At 34.4% G+C, this 21,711-nt stretch overlaps 4 protein-coding genes across 9 annotated transcripts; 2 read left to right on the forward strand and 2 right to left on the reverse strand.

Moving 5' to 3' along the window:
* Positions 1–973: 973 nt before the first annotated feature.
* LOC102628350 (glucan endo-1,3-beta-glucosidase, acidic-like) lies at positions 974–2,339 on the forward strand. Its single transcript, XM_006481974.3, has 2 exons — positions 974–1,161; positions 1,259–2,339. The coding sequence occupies exons 1-2, from the start codon at positions 1,080–1,082 to the stop codon at positions 2,218–2,220; spliced, it is 1,044 nt and encodes a 347-aa protein (XP_006482037.1). The 5' UTR covers positions 974–1,079; the 3' UTR covers positions 2,221–2,339.
* A 351-nt stretch (positions 2,340–2,690) lies between these two features.
* Positions 2,691–4,701, forward strand: LOC102628645 (psbP domain-containing protein 6, chloroplastic). Of its 4 annotated transcripts, none has more exons than XM_025099940.2 (4): positions 2,691–3,072; positions 3,644–3,960; positions 4,180–4,371; positions 4,468–4,701. In XM_025099940.2, exons 1-3 carry the CDS (start codon positions 2,697–2,699, stop codon positions 4,348–4,350), a joined length of 864 nt encoding a protein of 287 aa, XP_024955708.1. In that variant the 5' UTR covers positions 2,691–2,696; the 3' UTR covers positions 4,351–4,371; positions 4,468–4,701. The 4 variants fall into 4 exon arrangements, with proteins under 4 accessions (XP_024955708.1, XP_024955709.1, XP_024955710.1 ...); XM_025099941.2 differs by having other exon boundaries at positions 4,486–4,701; XM_025099942.2 differs by having other exon boundaries at positions 4,493–4,701.
* An 875-nt stretch (positions 4,702–5,576) lies between these two features.
* Positions 5,577–10,378, reverse strand: LOC102628924 (protein FAR1-RELATED SEQUENCE 7-like). 3 transcript variants are annotated; one of them, XM_006481977.4, is made up of 5 exons: positions 9,803–10,378; positions 6,964–9,229; positions 6,718–6,875; positions 6,149–6,269; positions 5,577–5,821 (listed from the first exon to the last, which is right to left on the reverse strand). In XM_006481977.4, exons 1-4 carry the CDS (start codon positions 10,208–10,210, stop codon positions 6,186–6,188), a joined length of 2,916 nt encoding a protein of 971 aa, XP_006482040.1. In that variant the 5' UTR covers positions 10,211–10,378; the 3' UTR covers positions 5,577–5,821; positions 6,149–6,185. The 3 variants fall into 3 exon arrangements, with proteins under 3 accessions (XP_006482040.1, XP_015387023.1, XP_006482039.1); XM_015531537.3 differs by having other exon boundaries at positions 5,577–5,829; XM_006481976.4 differs by lacking the exon at positions 5,577–5,821 and having other exon boundaries at positions 5,863–6,269; positions 9,803–10,377.
* A 6,473-nt stretch (positions 10,379–16,851) lies between these two features.
* On the reverse strand, positions 16,852–20,077 carry LOC102629395 (bZIP transcription factor 17-like). The gene is made up of 2 exons (XM_006481978.4): positions 17,970–20,077; positions 16,852–17,514 (listed from the first exon to the last, which is right to left on the reverse strand). Exons 1-2 carry the CDS (start codon positions 19,708–19,710, stop codon positions 17,096–17,098), a joined length of 2,160 nt encoding a protein of 719 aa, XP_006482041.1. The 5' UTR covers positions 19,711–20,077; the 3' UTR covers positions 16,852–17,095.
* Positions 20,078–21,711: the final 1,634 nt, after the last annotated feature.

Here is a 21,711-nt window from a genome sequence, read left to right on the forward strand (position 1 = left end):
TTATATTATTTTTTATATTTATCATATATGTAAGTAAATACACAAATAAGTAGATAAGTATTTAAAGAGAAAAATTAAATGAGTCTTTTACTGATGCTTGCAAACAAGATAAAGTCAGCTTTCTTTTTTTTACCTAATTATAACTATAAATGACACCACCGATTTTGGACTTCGAAAATTTTTATTTCTTAGTTGACATAGATATTACATCAACATTAAATGGTATTACCCTAGAGCGCAACTTTAATTCACAAATTGTCATTCGTTGCCAAATAGAGATGCCTTCTGGAGAGTGAGTACCAATCAATTTCATCCTAACTATGACAGCCACTAAAATGAATCAAAACAAAACAAAAAACAATGGAGTTTGTGTGTGACAACAGGTCCCTTTTTTCACCTGCTCATGTTACAAATCAACAAGGACTTGCTTATTAATAAGAATACTTTCTTCTAAAGTGTTTAAAATCCATGATATGTTCCAAGTAAACCCACTAGTACTTATTTTCTCAATTTCTCAGCTAATACAATTTGACGGGGAATTTATACATTAATTCAAACAAGTAACTAATCACAAACACGCTTGCAAAGAAAGCAGAACAAGTTTGGTTTAGATTAATTCTAGAAAATCATCTATCCCCACACAAGTCAAGGGTCACTGGATAATTCCAAGACTTTTATTCTATATAATAAGCAGCTGCTGAAAATTCATACTTTTGAAACATCACAAAAACAGCAGGACTTTTCTTCCACTGATGGATAGAAATATGAGTTCTTCAAGTAACTGTAATTAAATAATATTAATGTTAGGGATATGTTTGCTATGGAATCACGACTCATTATTATAATTAAGTTGACCATGTAAAATTGTTGACAAATAAACCAAAGGAACCGGCGCCATCGATGAAAATCTCAATTAAGTACATTAATATCCCACCTCCTCCTCTCTAGCTCCACTCTATAAAGGGGAAGCTAATATAATCATAAGTTCAGCTTGTAACTAGTCTAAAATATCACCTGATCATCATCAAGTTATAACTAGCTTATAATTTGCCATTAACAGTTTAAGTTCTTTCATTAACATGGCCAAATTTGGTTTAGTTTATGCTACATATTCAATGCTATTGCTGGGGCTGTTCACGATGAGTAGCCTAAAAATTATAGGTATCTATCCTTTTTTGCCCTCTTTTTCGTCAGATACTCCAAAATAATGAGTAATGTCATAAAAACTTACTCATTTGCTTAATTTATATAAATGCAGATGCTCAAACAGGAGTGTGTTACGGAAGAGACGGCACCGGCTTGCCATCGGAGCAAGAGGTAGTATCACTTTACAAGCAAACGAACATTCAAAGAATGCGACTCTACGCTCCGAATCAAGCAACTCTCCAAGCCCTTAGAGGCTCAAACATCGAGCTCCTCCTCGGTGTGCCCAACTCTGACCTTCAAAACGTCGCCGCAAGCCAGGCCAACGCTAACTCATGGGTCCAGAACAACGTCAGAGACTACGCCAACGGCGTCAAGTTTCGCTACATCGCCGTGGGAAACGAAGTCAGCCCCTTGAATGGCGAAACAACCCAGTACGTGCCTTTCCTCCTCCCCGCCATGCAAAATATTCGCAACGCGATCTTAGCAGCCGGCCTTGGGAACCAAATCAAAGTTTCCACGGCAATCGACACCCGGGTTCTTGGAGACGCGTCCCCTCCTTCGAAGGGCACTTTCAGGCCCGACGTCCGAAGATTTCTTGATCCTGTTATTAGGTTCTTAGTTGACAACCAGGCTCCTTTGTTAGTTAATTTGTATCCGTATATTAGTTATATTGGCAACACTAGGGACATTCGTCTTGATTTTGCACTCTTTACTTCTGATGTTGTGAGAGTGCAAGATGGGCAGTTTGGTTACAGGAATCTTTTTGATGCGATTTTGGATGCTGTATACGCGGCGTTAGAGAAGGCCGGAGGGGGTTCCTTGAGGATTGTGGTGTCGGAGAGCGGTTGGCCGACGGCGGGAGGGACGGCGGCGAGCGTTGATAATGCGAGGACTTATAATTCGAATTTGATTCAGCACGTCAAAGGAGGGACTCCGAGAAAGCCTGGCAGCGCTATTGAGACGTACGTGTTTGCTATGTTTGATGAGAATCAGAAACAAGGGTCTGAGTATGAGAAACACTGGGGACTCTTTCTTCCGAATAAGCAACCTAAATACTCAATTAACTTCAACTAAGAGTTGCAAAATATAATAGTGTAGGGGAAAATAAAATGAATCTTAATTAATAATTAAATAAGAGTCTCTTCTTGTAAACCAGACCATCCAATCCTCCCTATCGAGGAGTCAAACATATTGGAAGAAATTAAATTATCTGCGGTGTATGTATTTTAACAACCAATTTGGTTGGTGTTAGTCCACAGCCCCAAGCCACTCTATTTTCTATGTCGGTTTAGTTTTGCAATTTGTTATTATTAGTTATTACCTCCTCATTTTATAGTTAAATTAGTCGACAAAACATAAAAGAGAGGGGAAAAAAAAGTTTTAAGAAAGTAAAATTTGTAGTGTGTCATGAATTGAATTGAGTTGTCCATTGGTGAGGAAAAGAAAAACAGAGTCTAGAAAGAAAATGAAATGCTTGCAAATTAAAGATAAAAGTCCACGTGGCACAAAAGTGGAGCCCACATAGAACCGAGGTATAGAAGCCATTGAAAATGAAAATCAGAACGGATAAGAGCAGAGAGGTGCTGGAAGTCTCTCGTTTCTGCAGTCCAGAAATGGCAGCTTCTCTGACAACTCCACTCTCCCCTAAATTCTCAGTCTCAAACGGCCGTAAACCTTCAAATAAAATTCAAAGAGCACTAACAGCATTTCATCAGAAGGGCAACGAGTGCACTCGTACTCCGATTCTGAGAAGAGAAATCTTGAAAGGACTGGCAGTAATTCCAGCGACACTAATAATAAATAAAGAACCTCCATATTCAGAAGCAAGAGAGGTGGAAGTGGGGTCCTATCTCCCGCCATCTCCAACCGACCCTTCTTTCGTCTTCTTCAAAGCCTCTCCAAAGGACACCCCTGCTCTTCGCGCAGGTACTTTTTACTTTTTGCTACTGCTCTAAACCATTGGCCTATCTATCTACTTTAATTGCAAATTTAGTTTGTGTTGTCTGTTATAGAATTGTTAATTTCAAACGAGGCCTAATAAATTGACCATGATTTATAATTGTCGATAGGGAAAAATTTTCGGATGAGAATGGCTTAGAATCTGGTGCCTATTGGTAGGGATGAATTTGGTACTCACCTCTCTCAATGTCAGAGGATGAATTTGGAAACCTGATCTACCTTGTAAGCAAAGTTACAGATTTTGAAACAATTACTCTCAGAGTCTTGAGTATGTAGCAATTAGCTTCGCAAACAATTTAGCCCTTACTATTACCAAGACAAGACTGCTGCCCTAACATATTGTGAAAAACATGTTCCAAGCAAGTTGTGAGGGAATATGAAGTTCAATCTAAGAATTTATGGTATTCTGTTTTATTATTGGGTCTTGATCAAGAACAATGGATCTAAGGTGTTCTTTTTTTTTTTTCACTTTAAATTTTTATTTTTATCTATTCTGGTTTGTATATGCTGATAATACTTGAAATTTAGTTTCTTGCAGGAAATGTGCAGCCCTACCAATTTGTTCTCCCACCAAGTTGGAAACAGATGCGAGTAGCAAACATATTATCAGGGAATTACTGCCAGCCGAAGTGTGCAGAGCCTTGGGTGGAGGTGAAGTTTGAGGATGAAAAGCAAGGAAAAGTCCAAGTAGTGGCTTCTCCTTTGATACGTCTCACCAACAAACCAAATGCATCTATTGAAGAAATTGGTAGCCCTGAGAAAGTTATCGCCTCTCTAGGCCCTTTTGTCACTGGTAACTCGTATGATCCTGATGAGCTCATAGAAACATCAGTAGAGAAAGTTGGGGATCAGATGGTAAACTTCTATAATCCTGTTGTTCATTTTTCATTTCCCTTTTGTAAACTTAGTTTGTTTCTTTTTCTCAATGATAATTAAATACTTCTCAATGTCGGACACGAAAAGAAAATAAATCAAATTGGTTTGCCGTTTGTTGAATGTCAAGAGTGCTGTCTTTTTTTTTTTTTAAAATAAAATTTCATTTATCACCAACTATTTTTATTGTGTTGTTTGCAGTATTACAACTATCTGCTTGAGACACCATTTGCTCTTACGGGGACGCACAATCTTGCAAAGGCAACAGCAAAAGGAAGCACCGTTGTGTTGTTTGTAGCTAGTGCAAATGACAAACAGTGGGCGGGGGCACAGAAAGTTTTGAAAACCATGCTTGATTCTTTTCAAGTGTAGTTCTTTTGCAAGCGAAAGAAGGTTACAGTCAGTTCTTTGCATTTGATTTTTAAAATACACATAAACTCTTCTTAATCAGAAATCTTATTAGCTGTTGATTATATATTCTTTTTCTAGTAAGTAACTAAATCACAGGTTTCAGTTTACTTGCTGGATTGACCAAGGCGTTGAGAGGATGTAATTTAGAATATGAGATGATGGGTGTGAATGTTTAAAGGAGGGAGGAGTATTTTTGTTGGTACACGGCTTTAGAAGAACTATTTGTCAAGAATTAACTATTGCAACCCAAGATTTATGAATATTATTAATCAATAAAGAGGTCAAAATCTTATGGCCAGTGTTGCAAAGCAAGCACTTCTCTGTATAACTGAACTGCCCACTCAAGTATAGAATGAGAAGTAATACAAAACCGGAGAAATTTATCTATTTAGCCATTTAAATAAAATTATTATCAGAACTAATTATATAAAGAAATTTCTTATCATAATAGCCACATATGCTCATTTTGAACTAAATTACCCTTAAAAGAGCTTGGTTGGACGTGGGCGATGGCAGCCATCACTTGTATCGGCTAGCTGCGGGCAATGGGAACCATCACACGTGCAGCTTGCAATTGGCTTCCATCGCCTACGTTGGCTGATTGCGGGCGATGGTGTTGGTTGAATCGACCATGAGAATGACAATAATGGAGCCTAACACTCATGTGAATGGAGCTCAACACCCCAATTGACAGGCTTTGATTTCTTTCTCGCACACTTAACAACATAATTGAAAAAATCTTCTTAGAGAAATTTTAACAAACACCGAATATGTCATTTGTGACTTAATATAACCTTTTAAAGGTAATTTAGTCTAAAAACGATATATGTAGCTATTATAGTAAGAAATTTTGTTACATGATTAATTTCTATGATGATTTTATGAAAATGGCCGGATATTGTCTCCTGAATTTTTAATGCGAAAAATGACGGTCGGAAGTGAAAAAGTGGCAGGACCAGGATTTTATTTCCGGTCGGTGGGGCAATGATATAGAAACTTATTAATTGAGTCATTATGTTAAAATGTGAATCTAAGGGGACTGAACTGAAAAATAATCAGGTGGTCGGTTCTTGGGGACGTGCATATCATCAGCATATCCTTACCTACGACTATATATTAAAATTTAAACAATGGATATCCCCCCTCTAAAAGTTAAGCAATGAATATCCCCTTCAATTACAAGAATTGCGGATGCGACTTAATAGCTGTAATTTCGTAATCGGTAAATTCAGCCGGTCTGAATATATATAAATTTTTTAAATGCATTACCAGGGAAGAAATAATTTAATTAATAACAGTAAAAAAATAAATCTTTAAATAATAGAAGAAATAAAACGAACAAAAATGGAGTTTCTCTTCGGCGGTGAGATTTCTTCGCAGCAGTGCAGCACCATTATAAAATTTCTTAGCATGCAATTCATGGACTGGACTTCTGGAGTTCTTCAAGAAATTACAAACAAATAATATTAAATATAAACGAAGAAGTCTCAATGCATGTTTTTAATCCAACAATAGCACAATAATGAGTTAATAATAAGGTTTCAACAAATATTGATTTCTTCAAAACAAATAAATCATACTCCTCGACCATCGGACGAAAAATAAATCATAATCTATTGATAGTAGATTATGTGTATTTGAATCCAAAATACAACCTAAAAGTCTTACTTACGGGAGAGATTCAACTGTGGCCAAAACTACAGAATTATCTCCTCTTACATATTCCTCCATATGCATTGGTGATCAGTGCGAGAATTACCTGCAAGCATTGAAGTGTAGAGCTTGGACAGTCTCTCCTACATCGGTTGAAACCATGATTTTATCTCCTTTTCTATCTCTTCTAGTCTTTCTCTCTCCTTTTCTGTCTCTTCTAGTCTTACCTGGGATGCCATTTTGCCAACCATTAACCATACCAAATAAGTAAAGGTAATTGAGACTGATCAAATAACGATTTACTCTTTTCAACACTCGATGTGAGCTTTAACTGATAAAAATGATTTTATGAGATGGTTTATTCAGCCACTAACAAAACCAAAGACCATAAATTAGAGAAAGACTGGTAGTGAGTAGTCCCGTGGTTTGCCTCCTTAACAATAGCATTAATGATACATCATCATGTTACTGTATATCTCTTGCTCTAGGAATTATCTTCAACTAGTTCAACTGTCCTCAGTTTGGATTGGCAATTAGTATCTTTTTGACCAACTCCAAATTTTGATGGATACACTTATCATAATGTCTTAACAAATTAGAATGCACATATATTCCAAAATGACATCAGAACAGAACTGCCTCAAATTTTTTACAATACTTTATATATGCTTTTACCTGAACATTCAACCTAGATTTGTTGTGATCTTTAAATTGGTTGCCTGTGGATTGTGAAGGTAATGGAGGAAGGGCAGATACACAGGCAGAATGTCGGGAATTTTCCCCCACGGAATATGACCTGCTAGCATGCTTTTTTGATCCTTGATAATCTCCTCCTGAATAATAAGAAGTTTAGTTTTTTAACAAGAAAATCAAACAACAGTAAGTCAAATGAAATCTAATTGAAGTTATGATACTTCTAACCCTTTGTTACTTCTTTGAAGGAATGGCAATGAGTAATTGCACCATCACTTGACTTGCTCTTTGTCTCTCTTCCATCATTATCATATTTCCTCTTCAACTGACATTTTATTCTGTAGTTCAATGCTTCCTGTTGATTGACCGTTGAAGGATTTGATTCCATCCGTTGTGTCTTTACAGAAATAATGCCATTGGCATCAGCAGCTGCAGCAGCATCTTTATAGGCATCATATACATCTCTTGTGTTAAGCTGTCCTATGTTTTTTGTTCTTAAAGCATCTTCAATGTTTTTCAATGCAATGCTCAGGTAATCATCAGCTATCATCCTTGTCCCCTCGAATGGTAAGCTTTTAGTAATGACATTTAAAGCTTTGTGCATAAGTTTACTCTCATCCAGATGCAAATGCCTCTGGCTGTCATCAACTACTTCCCCTTCATGGCCATTTACCACCATCCCATCTTTTGCTGATTTTGTCCACCTCTTCAATATATACTGAGGAGGTATATGAAAGATATTTTTAGCATTCAGTACTTTCAAGGCATGTACACATAAGATGCCAACAGACTCATATTTTTTGCAACTACATGTGAGATGGGTTTCCACACAATTAAATTCAACAATTTTCTCCTTCTTCTGGCCTTCCTCATTTAGCCTGAATTTAGCAGTCATTCCATCACCTTGAATTTCTTCTATTGCCACTGACAAACATTCAAGCAACTCTGCTCGGAAAAGCTTAAACATTGTGCAGCTATATATCTTTGCTGCTTCTTTCTCAATTGCATTGCTTCTTAAAATTGTTGGAGGTGCACTTCCATTGCAGCGAAAATCTTCATATAATTCTTCTCTACGCTGTTGCTCTGCCACTTTAAAGTACTGCTGAACAAACTGCAATGGAGTTGTTGCCTTGCTTGTCAAACTGTGGAAAACATGACTGATGTCGTAACAGTGTTGGGTTGATCGTATGCCAGCAGAGAAGGCACTCTTACAGAAACAATGAGCCCATTTTCTCCTCAACATATATTGAGTTTTGAGCCAAGGATTTGCACAAAGCTCATATTGCTCCAGTAAAGACTCCCACATAGACTCGAATTCTGCCTCTGATTCACAATCAAAGATGCATTTATTGAAAAGACTGTTGAAACCAGGTTCTCCATAACATTTGGAGAGGTTTGCTTTAGCATTTCGGAGGATGTACCATATTCCAAGAAGGTGTTGTGTCTTTGGCAGCACCATCTTTATTGCATCTGCCATTGCTTGATACCCATCAGTGAATATTGTGCTTGGTTGACGCCTGCCCATTGAGTCCAGAAATGTCCTTAACAACCAAATGAATGAATCCTTGCTGTCATCAAGCAAGAAAGCGCCTCCAAACAAGACATATTGTCGATGATGGTTAAGTCCTAAAAATGGTGCATAAATCATATTATTCGCTTCAATTCGAAATGTTGTGTCCAGAATGACAACATCCCCAAAGTAGTCATAGTCTATCCTTGACCTACCATCCGTCCAAAAGAAACCTGTCAAGCAGTTTTCAGCATTCACTTGTACTGTGTAAGAAAATGATGGAGCTTCCATTTCCAAACGTCTGAAATATTTGATTAAACTTTGTCCATCAAGAAGTTTTGGACAACTTGTTTTCTCATCACAAGGGATGCCTGGGCAATTGATACCTTGAAATCCAACAGAATTCAAAGGCTGTGCTTCTTTCACCGTCGCAGCTTTATTCATAGTGGTACTTATTGAATGATCCTCCGAGACTTTGGTGGATGAACCTACCACAGGCTTTGACTTGCCTTCAAGGTCATGATTATGCTCGGGAGTAAAGCCAGAGATCATCCACTTTCCATTTTCAACAGTAAATTCAACCATGGCATCACAACCTGTTCTGGTCTCTTTCCTTTGATACTTTGTTGCCTTGGTAGACTGTTTCTTTGCTCGAAATCCTTGTCTTGAACAGTAGAAAAGACGTTTCCTAATGGCTCCATTTGACAGTCGCCGCACCTTAGCTTTTCTCACAGAGAAACCAATTCTTTTAGCATAAGTTGTGTAAAACATGTAAGCCTCCTCTTGAGATGAAAACACCATCCCAAGTTCTGGATTTTGAGAATTAACTTCTGGTATTTCTCCCCTTAAATTGACAGTTGATTGAGATTGTATCTCATCTCCATTACTTTCAGAGGACATCAAACTTTCTCCATCACTCTCTAGGGACACTATATGTGTATCGAAACTTGGAAGGTGTTGAAGTGAATTGTGCGCCATCTCCAGCTACAAATGGAAAAGTAGATTCATCTAAGATCAAAATGTAATCAAATATAATCCCCATCCAACGCACGCACAAATTTTGTCATATGAATAATAGATTAAAGAGTACAACTGTGGTAACTTCATCGCGGGAACCCCATAAAAAAGAAAAAGGAAACAATACAAAAGCAACTACGTTCACAAATATATAGAGCTTCTGAAAGTATGTTTCTAACTGTTGTACTTCTGCTTAATTTTGACAGTACGGTGGCTAAAGTGGGGCTAATTTTGACAGCTGTAAGTACTAACAACCCCCCTTACTTTGAAAATTAGCGATTCCATTTCACAATAACGGTAGATTATAAGCTATAACACCTTAATCCCAAATGTAACCGATCCACTGAAAGTTCACCATTGGAAAATATTTTAGAATGCATCCACACAATTCAGCGCTTTAGGTTTATCTAAATTAATTATTCATCTGTCAGAAATTCAACAACTAAACAGTAGATTTGTAAATATGCCAATCATAAAGCCAAAGCATGGCGAAGACTAAGAATTCCACATGCAGAAAATGTAAATATGCTTGATATTTACCGGTTTTTCAGTATTTTGAAGCTGGCGTTTCATCACTGCAGCATCCGCATTTTCCGCTCCATCAGTTACGACATTTAACAAAGGTGGAAATACGGCATCTGAAGCAGCAGCAGCAGCAGGCAAGAAATTATTATTTAGACAGTGAGCTTCAGAAGCAGCAGACCAGCAATCACTTGAATTGTGGTTGTTGGTGTGTCCTCCAGGCCGGGAAATTTCATCAGGCCAACACCAGTCAAGGTCCAACATAGATGTTGATGTCCCTTCCTGTGCTTCAAATTTCCAAAAGGGGTGTGGATCATGACCGCCTTGGTTTTCGTTGGAGTCCGCTGCAATCCCATTGAACAATCTCTCACCATCATTCAAAAACTGCTCTGGATTTGACGAAACTGAATCATTCATTTCATCCATCAGCTCTGGAAGAAATCAATGAACCTCCGCAAACTTAAAACCGCTACCTTCCATTGACTCAAGCATGCAACTACGGGAGTCGTCGGGCCTTTAAAATAACTTTTTATTATGTTATTCAGATTACTGTTAGTAAGTAGTATACGCATACGATACGAGAGTTGGCTCCTTCCTCGTAATTAAAGTATTTTTCAAGTCAACTGAGAGTGATCTTATAGTCAAACAGCCCTGTTTTTCAACTAACATTTTTACCGGTTGTTCCTTCAACCGTTTTTAAAAAAATCATATTTAATGTAGAAAAAATAAAATAAAGTTAAAAAAAAGTAAAATAATCATGTCCTAATATTTTTAGTTAAATATTAATATATTAAGTAGATGTTCCAAATTAATTTCACATGTCCCTAATTTTAGTTAAATTTTCTCACTAATAAGTTCATTTGTTTCCACTTTCCAATCCACTAATTTTGTGTTTAATATTCCTATTAAATTCGTTAAATACTAATATTTGAAGTTAGATTTCAAGTAAATTCATTTTTCGTTGGATAGGTTTCTAAATATGACTATACTTTCTCCCCTTTTTTTTTATACGTTTCAAGTATTATTCCATTAGTTTTGTGTTTAATATTCCAATTAATATGGTAAAATTCAAATTATTTGGGTTAAATCCCAAATTACTTTTTTTTGTTAGATTAGTTCTTGATTTTAGTTAAACTTTTTCATTTATAAGTTCACATATTTCAACTTATTAATCCACTGGATTTGTGTTTGATATTCCTACTAAATTTCTTAAATGCCAACATTTGGGTTATATTTCAAGTAACTTTCACTTCCCACTAGAACGGTATCTAAATTTTGTTATATTTTCTCTCTTATTGGTTCATGTGTTTCAGCTAATTATTCCTCTATGTTTGTGTTAAATATTCTCATTAACTGCGTAAGATTTTAATTATTTGGGTTACATACCAAATTTATTTTTTATAATTTTATTTTTTATTAGGTAAGTCCCTAATTTTGGTTATACTTTCTCCCTTACGAATTTATATATTTCAACTATTATTCCACTGGTTTGTATTCAATATTCCAATTAACTTGGTAAAATTCTAGTTATTTAGGTTAAATGCCCAAATTACCTTTTTTTTTTTTGTTAAATTAATTCTTGATTTTGGCTACACTTTTTCATTTATAAGTTCACATGTTTCAACTTATTAATCCACTAGATTTATATTTGATAATCCTACTAAATTCATTAAAGCCAACATTTTGGGTTGAATTCCAAGTAACTTTCACTTCCTGTTGGACCAGTTCTTGATTTTTGTTACACTTTCTCTCTTATTGGTTCATGTGTTTCAACTAATTATTCTTCAAGATTTATGTTGAATATTTCTGTTAACTTGGTAAGATTCCAATTATTTGGTTAAGTACCAAATTTATTTTTTATAATTTTATTTTGTTTAAGTAGGTCCTTAATTTTAGTTATACTTTCTCACAATTAGGTTTATATGTTTCAACTATTATCCCAATAGTATTGGGTTCAATATTCCAAGTAATTTGGTAAGATTTCAGTTATTTGTTTTATGTATCAAAATTACTTTTTTGATTAGATCAGTCCCTAATTTTGGTTAAACTTTTTCATTTTTTAATTTATATGTTTCGAATCACCAGTTTTGCGTTTGATATTCATAGAAAATTCGTTCAATGTCAATATTTTAGGTTAGATTCTAAGTAACACTCATTTTCCGTTAGATGAGTTCATAGTTTTTCTTGTACTTTATCTCTTATTGGTTCACATGTTTCAACTAAGTATTCCTCCAGTTTTGTGTTGAATGTTCCGTTAACTTGATATGATTCAAATTATTTAGGTTAAATACCAAATTTATTTTTTATAATTTTATTTTGGTTGAGTAGGTCCCTAATTTGTATTACCAAAAACAATAATAAGGTGAATTATGTTTGAACCCTTAGTATTTTAACAAGTATCAATTTACCACATAATATTGAAAAGTTTTTATTGCAACCTTAAATATTTTTCAACATTTTGGATCCATAATTTAAACCCATTATTTTTTTATTTTCATTACTTCATAAGATCTTTTGAACTTGATTGTATGTATATTTGAACTTTTACTTTTTACACATATTTATTCTCATTTTATCATTTTACAAAATACTTTAACTTATAAAATTGAAGCTTATTGAATCTATTTATGTTGAAACAACTTCCTTTTTTTTTTAAGAATTATGAAATGAAAATAAATTTTATCAAAAAAATTTAACTTGTGTAAAGTTTTTACTGCTCTATTTTCTTTTCAAAATACCCTCTTTAATGTCCCATTACTTAGCCAGTTTGTTCAAATTAATTGTACTCATTTTCTTTCCAAAATAAATTCTTTAATTTCTCATCACTTCAACTAAAATTTCATTTTTAACAATTGCATATGCAATTTGTACAACTCAATTTTTTTATTTTTCAAATGTTCGTGATAATACAAATTATTTATTTATTTATTTATTATATGATTATCCTAGGAACAGTGAAAATTAATTTTTATATTGAAATTTTAAGATTTGCAAATTAGTATTTACTTTGAATCCAATTTGGCTGAGTCATCATTTATTTATCTTTAATTAATGATTTAAGCACAGTAAATGCAATTCAAATTAAACAATATTTTGTGAAAAAAAAAACACATTAGAAAATCAATGCAATCAAGAAAAAAAAGAAAATATATTAAAACATTAATTTTGCTTCCTAAATTAAGTATTGAAATAATTTTTTTCTCTTAGAGGTAAATTCAACATTATAATTTAACAATAATGTTGACTGCTATTTTAAAACTATTTATTTATTGTTCCAAATTGCAATTGTTTTTTATAAGTCGTAAAAATTAAATTTATTTAACAATATACTTATATAGTTGGATACTTAATTTATAGCTTAATTGATGTTGTCTTATTTTTAATTGTTGTATTTTAGTGATAGTTTATTTTATTGTATACTAATAGTGTAATAAATTTGTAATAATTGATTATACATCATATTTTACATCGGTTACTACACGAATTATATAATATCTATTTATAAGTGAGTATTACTCAAATTAATATAATATACTTTTAGAATTTTAATTATCATGATTATATCATATAATCATATATGCAATTAAGTGTAAATTATGAAAAAGTCACTTCCTAAGGTTTGAAAAAATGTTAATGTTAATCCCCATGTTTTTCACTAAGAGACACTAAAATGTAAGATCTCTTTTGACTGTAATACCTTATGACTTTATTAATAAAAAAAAATGACTCTAATGTTTTATAATGAGTAGGAATATAATATTAAAATAAATGTAAAAAAATATATTTTAAAATAATTTCAATATATAAAAAATATTTTAGTACTTTACAATCTGATATTATATTAAACAATTTTTTTTAATAAACAGAAACATAATATTAAAATAAATTTTTAAAATTCAAATTATTTTCAATATTGCATAAAATAATTTTAATATTATTAATACATTAAATATATTTTATTAATTATAAAATCTATTTAACCTAAAGATTTATTGAAATTTTTTTAACAAATACAAATATATTATTAAAATAAATATCATAATTTACATTTTTTAAATTATTTTATATATTAAAAAATATATTAATATTATTAATTTACTAGACAAATTAAACTATTTAAATTATATTTGTATTTGTTAAAAATTTTAAAGTCATTTTTTAATTAATAAAGTCAAATTTATTATAGTCGAAAGGGGATCTTAGCGTCCCTTGATGAAAACATGGGGGTTTATATGATCATTTTCTCAAATCTTAAGGGCGTAGATATCATTTTCCCTAAATTATTTAAGAGATATCATTTTCCCTAAATTATTTAATTCTAGGTGTTGCACTAAAATTATAGTTGTCTAGTTCCATTGTTAATTAGTTAAGGGTACAATACAATATTAACATCATTTATTTTAATAATACCTAACAAAATTACGTTTTATATTATTAAAATTTTAATTTTTTAAAAAATTGTCCCTCATTGACTTAACTGAGTGGTTTTCAAGTGGGGTTAAAAAATAAAATCAGATTATACATCATTTCGAAAAACACATTCATTTAGACTATATATACAAACATTAATAAAAAATTTATTATCATAAAAAATAATATCACATAGACTATACACACATCTTATAAAAATATATAATATCATAGAAAATATCATAAGCTGAATTTAGATTAATTAATAATGACTATAATGACAGTTGTTAACAATATGAAAAAAATGAAGACTATCCCCTGTTGTTTAGAGAAACTAAACATCCTCTCATGTTTTAAAATAAGTCCAAATTCCCATGCAGTTATAACAATGTTAGTTTTATATATAGTTTAATAAATTATAAATTACAGATAAAAATTATATATATGTGTATATATATATATATATGATGTAGGAATTTAGTCAAGCTCGTTATGTTGACCAAATTTTCTCGTCAATACTTGAATTTGTTTCGATGGGGCATGGTACTATTCACTCCGGCTTTTGCAATTAGATATTAATGACCACGTACTCTTCTTCATTGATTATGCTTGTAATCATAGAGAAACAATTAGGGGGTATCAGATGTTTTTCTGGCAAAAATTATCTGACGCTCAAATCAGTTATCAAGTTCTTGGAAAAACTTATGCCACAAATTTTTGTGGCTTAATTGCAGCTATTTGAAGTAAAGGTTTTTGTTCCCACCCAAAGATAATTTAAGAAAAAGTTCTTGAATCAAAATAGCAAAGTTTCCCCTTTTTTTTTGTCTTCCCTCGATTTGGATTTTCAGGAGTTTTATAAGTAGCCAAACGTGCAGCCAAATGTGCGGCATCATCCTTGATTCGTGGGTCTTAATGGGTTGGTTGAATGCGTGGATTGGGTAATGGGTGAATGTGCCATTTACAAGACAAATGGGGGGGGGGGGGGGGGGGGGGGTGGGGAAATGTGGTGGCACCAGTTCTGAGGTGGCTGTGAGGTTGTTTCGGTAACCACCTGGATATGGGCATCATGCTCGATTTTCCATGTCAAATCTCTGGTCGACCTTTAACCAAGTCTTTGTAAAGAACTGGTTCTAGTTTCTCCTCGCACGCCCATTGGCAACCCTCGTGTACTCGAGCAGCCGATTGTTGAGACTCCCCTTGGGAATTGCTTTGGTAATGTGAGGACCATAATCCTGTTTCGGTGTCTATGGGTGGTAATGTTTTAACCACCCAAACAAATATATAACCAAATGTTATTCCAATTTAAATGGATAATTTATAACTATTAGGGATATTTATGACATTTACCCTACATATAATTTTTCTCTATAATTTACAACTCATTATAAAATAAAATTTGATCATTAAGGGTATATAAGTTATTTTACTTGATTTGTATTTTCAAAATATTTAAATTCTATTGCTAACATTAAGACTAAGGTATAATAGTAAAATGATACATAAAACTAACGTTGTTACAACTTTAGGGTTTTTTTTTTAGGGGGTTTAGACATACCTTATAATATAAGGGGGCAGTAGAAAATAATTCTCATTTTCCCTTAACTACCATTAACTATAGTACCAATAATAATACAATATCAAATATGTTATATGCAATAATTTAATAATGTAGCAAAAAAAATTAAACAAAATATGGAATAATTTAATTAATTCATGATAAATTTGTATGAAGTAATTTGTGTAAGAGAATCATTGTGAGTATAATCCAAATATCAAATATATGGTACATTATACATGCCTTGTATACAGTACAAATTTATGCCATTAATATTAGTCACTAGTACAACTAATATTAAAAATAACGATATTGGATGATTAATTATTATTTTTGGTACTATGAATAACTATAATTATTTGAAAACTATCCAATAGTTAGATGGAAAATAAGAAAAAATATATTTTATTTACACTAATGTAAATATTATTCTCATTAATACAGACATTACATATTTAAAGTAATTTTTTCAGCCGTAAGAAAATGCAAATTTGTCATGTCGAGGAGGGGGTCTTTGACATTTTCCTAATTTAAATTCATAGTTTTGATATTTAGATAAAATTGGTGCAGCTATGTGATAATTGCTCTTGATATTTGCCAGTTCCCACTTCCAATTCTTTAGCCGGTTTCATGCGTAAAATATAGGCAATAAATTTTAAAAATAAAAAAATAAAAACAACTGTAAGGCATGCAGCGGCTGTATTACAAGCGGACGCGTCAAGTGATAACCAAATGAAACTTGTTTGTTGCCACGTAGCTCCACAGGAACTACAATAGAAACGCGTGAAATATTTAAACCATACAAAGATTGGTTCAGACTTACACAGGCCAGAATCATTATTCCAAACACTAACATTTATTGACATTATATACAGTCACTTTGTGAAAACCCGTGCTCCTCATCTAAGACCATCCGGGATCCACAAAACCGTGTCTGCTTCCTGTGATCTATGAATCACTGAAAAACGGGACAAGCTATTAAAGTTGGTCAAAATCTGAATATTAAGAACATACTGAAAACTTGTTCCATAAGGAAATTATAGAGTATACTGGTTAAATAATTTCACTGCTTGTACGCTATTGATCAAAGATAAGGCTACACTACAGAGTCAAACCACTTTGATTAAGAACTTCAACCCCTCAACAGGTTGGAGGCGGACACAAGGCATATGACTTGATCTCAACCAATGATGAGAAAAGGTAAAATTAAGGGTGGTATAAGATAATCCAGAGTACATTGACATGTTAACATTGTAATATAAGTTGCTAATTAATCTGTTGTATTCAAAACTGTGAGTTGGCTCCCGATATAATTCGCAATCCATGGTTCCAGCCATTTTCCACCCTTAACTGGTCACTAGATGAAGACCAGATCGAGGAAGCCCACATGAGTAAGTGACATACTTGACGCTGTCCAAAAGCACAACAACAAATATTCTCGAAAGTGACTTTGGACTGATCATCCCTTCAACATCTCCATCACCAGTCTCTCTTGGATCAACAAGCACGGAGACAACCATAGAAGAAGCAGATTTATTCCCTGCAAAGCTTTCTTTTTGAACTTTTCTTTCCCCAGTGATGTTTGTGAGGGGAACTGGAAGACGGTGGAGAATCCTTCTATTCCTTCCCCTGTTAACTTGTGTAGCATTCTGACGGTGTTCTGCAGTCATGTTAGCAACTGATGATGCAGGAATAATCGCTCCTGGAGCAGGTGAGGCATCAAACTGGAACACTTCAGTACACATACCAGAACTCAACAACGGCCCTGCATAAATATTACACATGAGCACAAAGAAAATACAATGGACTGCAAGTTTCCAAGTCTGAATATAGACAGCTAAAACCAACAATTACATTAAGAAATCATTTCTCAAGCCTTCACAAGATAGCTATAAACCTCTGGAAAAGCAGATAGAGCACTACAAGCTCAAAAATATATAAAAATAATACCATCTGAAATTATTCAGTTTCCACTACAAAGATAACTACTATTTTATAATCTAGTCACAAATTTTTGTCACTTATACTAAATATCAACAAAGTCAAGCTAACTTTCTTGGAATCGCTTTTAAAGAACTCAATTGGTCAAACAGAAGTTTACAAACTTTTCTCACAATTGTAAAAGTAAAGGAAAAAGGCTTACAATTAATAGCAACAGATGATTTATTGCAAAGAACAAATCTGACACAAAAATGAAAAAGTAAGAAAAATGATGAATACCTGATAGACCTTCTTGGAACCACTGCTGCAGTTTACCATTAGCTGCAGATGACTTCATGTGGTCCTTTAGTGCATCAGTAGAGCCAGAAGAGATAGCCCTTTGTCGCTCAGCAGGATTTCGGTAAAAGTGGGAGTGCCTCGCTCCATTCCCTCTAACATCGGGAATAGCTAAAGCCGGAGAAAAATCTTTGGGGATAGCCAAACCAGTCGCCTCCTTACTATTAGCTTTAGAAGCATCATGAGAAGCCATAGCTTTCTCACCGGCCAGAACAGAGTGAATTATCAAGTTGCCATCAATCTTCACAAGCTTATCATTCCTCGGCACATACAAAGAGGCAACAAGCGGCTCACTCGCATTGCGCGGACGAACAAACTCGTCTGAATCTGGTGCAGGCTGTGACTCCTTCTCCTTTGATTCAACAGCTCTCGCACAATGTATTCTATTATCAAAACCAACCCTCCCATTAGGGAAACCAATCCCCATACTCTCACCCGACCCATTTGAATACCCGTTAATGGTTAACACCCTCCCTCTATGTTGATTATAGAACCCACTGCTAAAATATCCACCAGAAACCCCATCCCTTATACCTCCATACTTAACATCAACAAGTGGCACCAACCCGCCGAACAACAATATGAAAAACAACAGGCCCAGGAAACTAACACTAGCGACTTTCTTAGTTTTGCTACCATCACTCTTCTTGGTCCTAGGAGGCACCGCAGCAGCAGCCTGGGGCTTCAACCTGGGAATAGGCACCAAAGGAACCTGCGAACCTTGAGGCTTCACCATATAGGGTGCAGCACAAGGCATCCAGCCATACGGCATTGGCGCAGCAGCCATATGGGGCGGCGGGGGGTACATTCCCAGTGGCGGAGGCATTGCATTGCTACCACTTAATTGTTGCTTCAAACTCGCATTCTCAGCCATAAAGAACGATATTTTGCTATTTAAATCGGCAATTGTAGAATGCATATTTCTCACCTTGTCCTCTAGCTCCTCCACGTAATGTTTCTTTCTCTGTCTCGACAACTGGGCGCTCTCTCGGTTTCGCATAAGCCTCGCCTTTCTTTTCATTTCCTCCTCGCCCAAATTATGATCATTATCAGCTTCATTAACAGACAAAGAAGACGATTTACGATACTTGTTGCTCCTGGATTCGTTGTTCGTCTCTTCGATATCCTTCTTCCTTTTGAAGATTCCCTTTTTGCTAACTTCCTCCATTTTAATTTTCTGATCAACAACCAAATTGCCGGAATCAGGAGACGGATCATCGGTATTATCCGACGAAACACCCGACCCGCTATTTTCGGAGCGCCCGCCAGAAACCCCAATGTAATTCAAATGGGAGATCCGATTGCCCGAATTCTGCGGCGACGACGAGTAATTCAAATACGACTCGACGTCTAAGGAAGCCGGATTGCCCAAAATTCCAGAACTGCCTGACCCGGGGGAGACCGCAGCGGCTCCTCCGTCGACATCGGGGGAGAAATCCCCGAATTGACCGTCGTGAGGGTCTTCGGAGGGAAGGAAAAAGGTATCATCTTCGGAGGCGAAATAGAGGTCGTCGATGGTGAAGTCAAAGTCGCAGTTGTCGTCTAAGACGAAATCGAGATCGTCTGACGAGGCACAGGGATGGGGAATCTGTGAGTTGAGGTATGGGGGATCGAGCGGCGGAATTGAGAGGGCATCGAAGTCATTGGACGGCGGTGGTGCTTCGGCGAGGAGCGGATCAGACATTTTCGTAATTTCGGTTAAGGTTTCCTGTAAGAGAGATGGGGTTTTACGTAATTCTAATTTGCTTATGGGAGAAAATATGAGAGACGGAGACGGAGACGGAGACGAAGACGAAGGCGAAGACGAAGGCCTCGGGAGTTTTAGACTCTTCGGTAGTAGTTATGTGGAAGGATTTTGGATTTTGTTTTGTCTGCGACTCCTGCATCTGAGTGCACGCGCCGCCTGTCTCGTCCTCCTAACTCACTCTTATCTTTTATAACATTTTGTTTTGAATAATTTCATTAGAAATTTGATTGGGCAGTGGATTTTATAATATTTCAAATTTCATATACACTTCAGAAAAAATCTCACATATTTAAATATTTAAATAGTTGATATTGCCGGCGTGGAGGTAAGGACACTCGGATAGTGAATAGGCGCGTGAACGATAAGGATCGGAGGACTAAAACATCATTATCCAAAAACAGAATGGCACAAACGCCGTGTGTATATCTCCGACCCTGGAAACTTCCTTGATCCTTCGTTGTTATGGTCCCTCTACTCTGTCCTAACTTTGACGGAAAGCTAACGTATTTCGTACGCGTGTTTCATCATGCGCTATCCAAAGGCCCCCTTTTTTTTTTAATCCTTTTTCTTCATTTTCCGAGTCTACGTTGACTTGACACTTTCGCCTCGCCATAAATAATTTATTCTTTTAGCACTTTACCAAATTCAAGTCCTTCTCATACAGCCCTGGCAATTAGATTTGTACTCAATTCATAGAGCTCATACGGATTTTCTCCGCCTTCTATCTAAAATATATATGAAAGCAAAACTGTGTTCTAAAACTTTGAACGAATCCAGGTTTGGTATCTAGGTAGAATGGGTAAATTAAATCATATTGAACCATATAAATGATATTATTTAAGCTATTACATTTTTAAAAGGTTTTAAGATATTTTTATAAATTCACCTCTAATGAGGGATCTCTCATTTAAAATAAAATGAGAATCAAACTACAAATCAGAAAAAAATAGAACGTTATTAACTTGATTTAATATCAAACCCTTCCATTAAGAGTGTGGTTAACGTATTTTAGGAGTGTGTTTCCAAGTCATTTCCTTTTAACATTTAAAATTGTGGGTTAGACACTTTTATTTCAAAAAATTGACATAAATATTGAACTATTGATTTAAAGAAATTCGGATCAATAACAATAACCATCATTAAATGCTAATTTGACTTTTAGTATATACTGTTGGATTATTTGAAATCAATGGCTTAAAATTTTTGTCACAATTTTAAGTTAAAAATTTTAAATTTAAATAGCCCACTTTAAAAAATATTTACATATATAAAGCAGATATTAAGTTTGAGAGTTTTCAAAAGCTTGGCTTTTCAATAACAGTTTCAAACCTTATTCCCGGTATAGAGATTGAAATAAAGAAAAGCAAGTGGTTTCGGTTAGCAAGAAATTGCATTTTTTATGACTATTTTTCGGTGAGGAAAATGGATTTAATTGACGAACTAGGTGCGCGCGCGCACACACACACACACAATTTTCAATTTAAGAGTTTAAAATATGAAAAAATTTGAGAAAATTTTAAAACTATACGTATTTAAAATTTAATTTCATAATATAATTAAATCTCACGATTTTAAAATTTTTTCCTACCATTCTCGGTCTTTAAAATTATATAGCCTTTATGCCACTATTTAACCTACTTGTTAACATTTACCAACCCCACTATGACTGTATTGCTTTGTGCTTTACACTTCTGCATTTTATCGTTGCCCTACTCATTATTATTGTTTCCACCACTGCAATTTTATTTTATATTTTATATTTTATATACCGACTATAAATACAATAATTCAATTAATGAATAGGATTGAATCTGGAATCGTGAATTTTTCACAAGAGAAGAGAAAGAGTTTTAATGGACCCATGGGCCGAAGGCCCAAATACAAAGAACTTAAGACCATACGATCTGCTCAAGAGAATTGTAGGCCCATAGTGAAATT

Source organism: Citrus sinensis, chromosome 6 (assembly GCF_022201045.2).
Source record: "Citrus sinensis cultivar Valencia sweet orange chromosome 6, DVS_A1.0, whole genome shotgun sequence".
Taxonomy (NCBI): domain Eukaryota; kingdom Viridiplantae; phylum Streptophyta; class Magnoliopsida; order Sapindales; family Rutaceae; genus Citrus; species Citrus sinensis.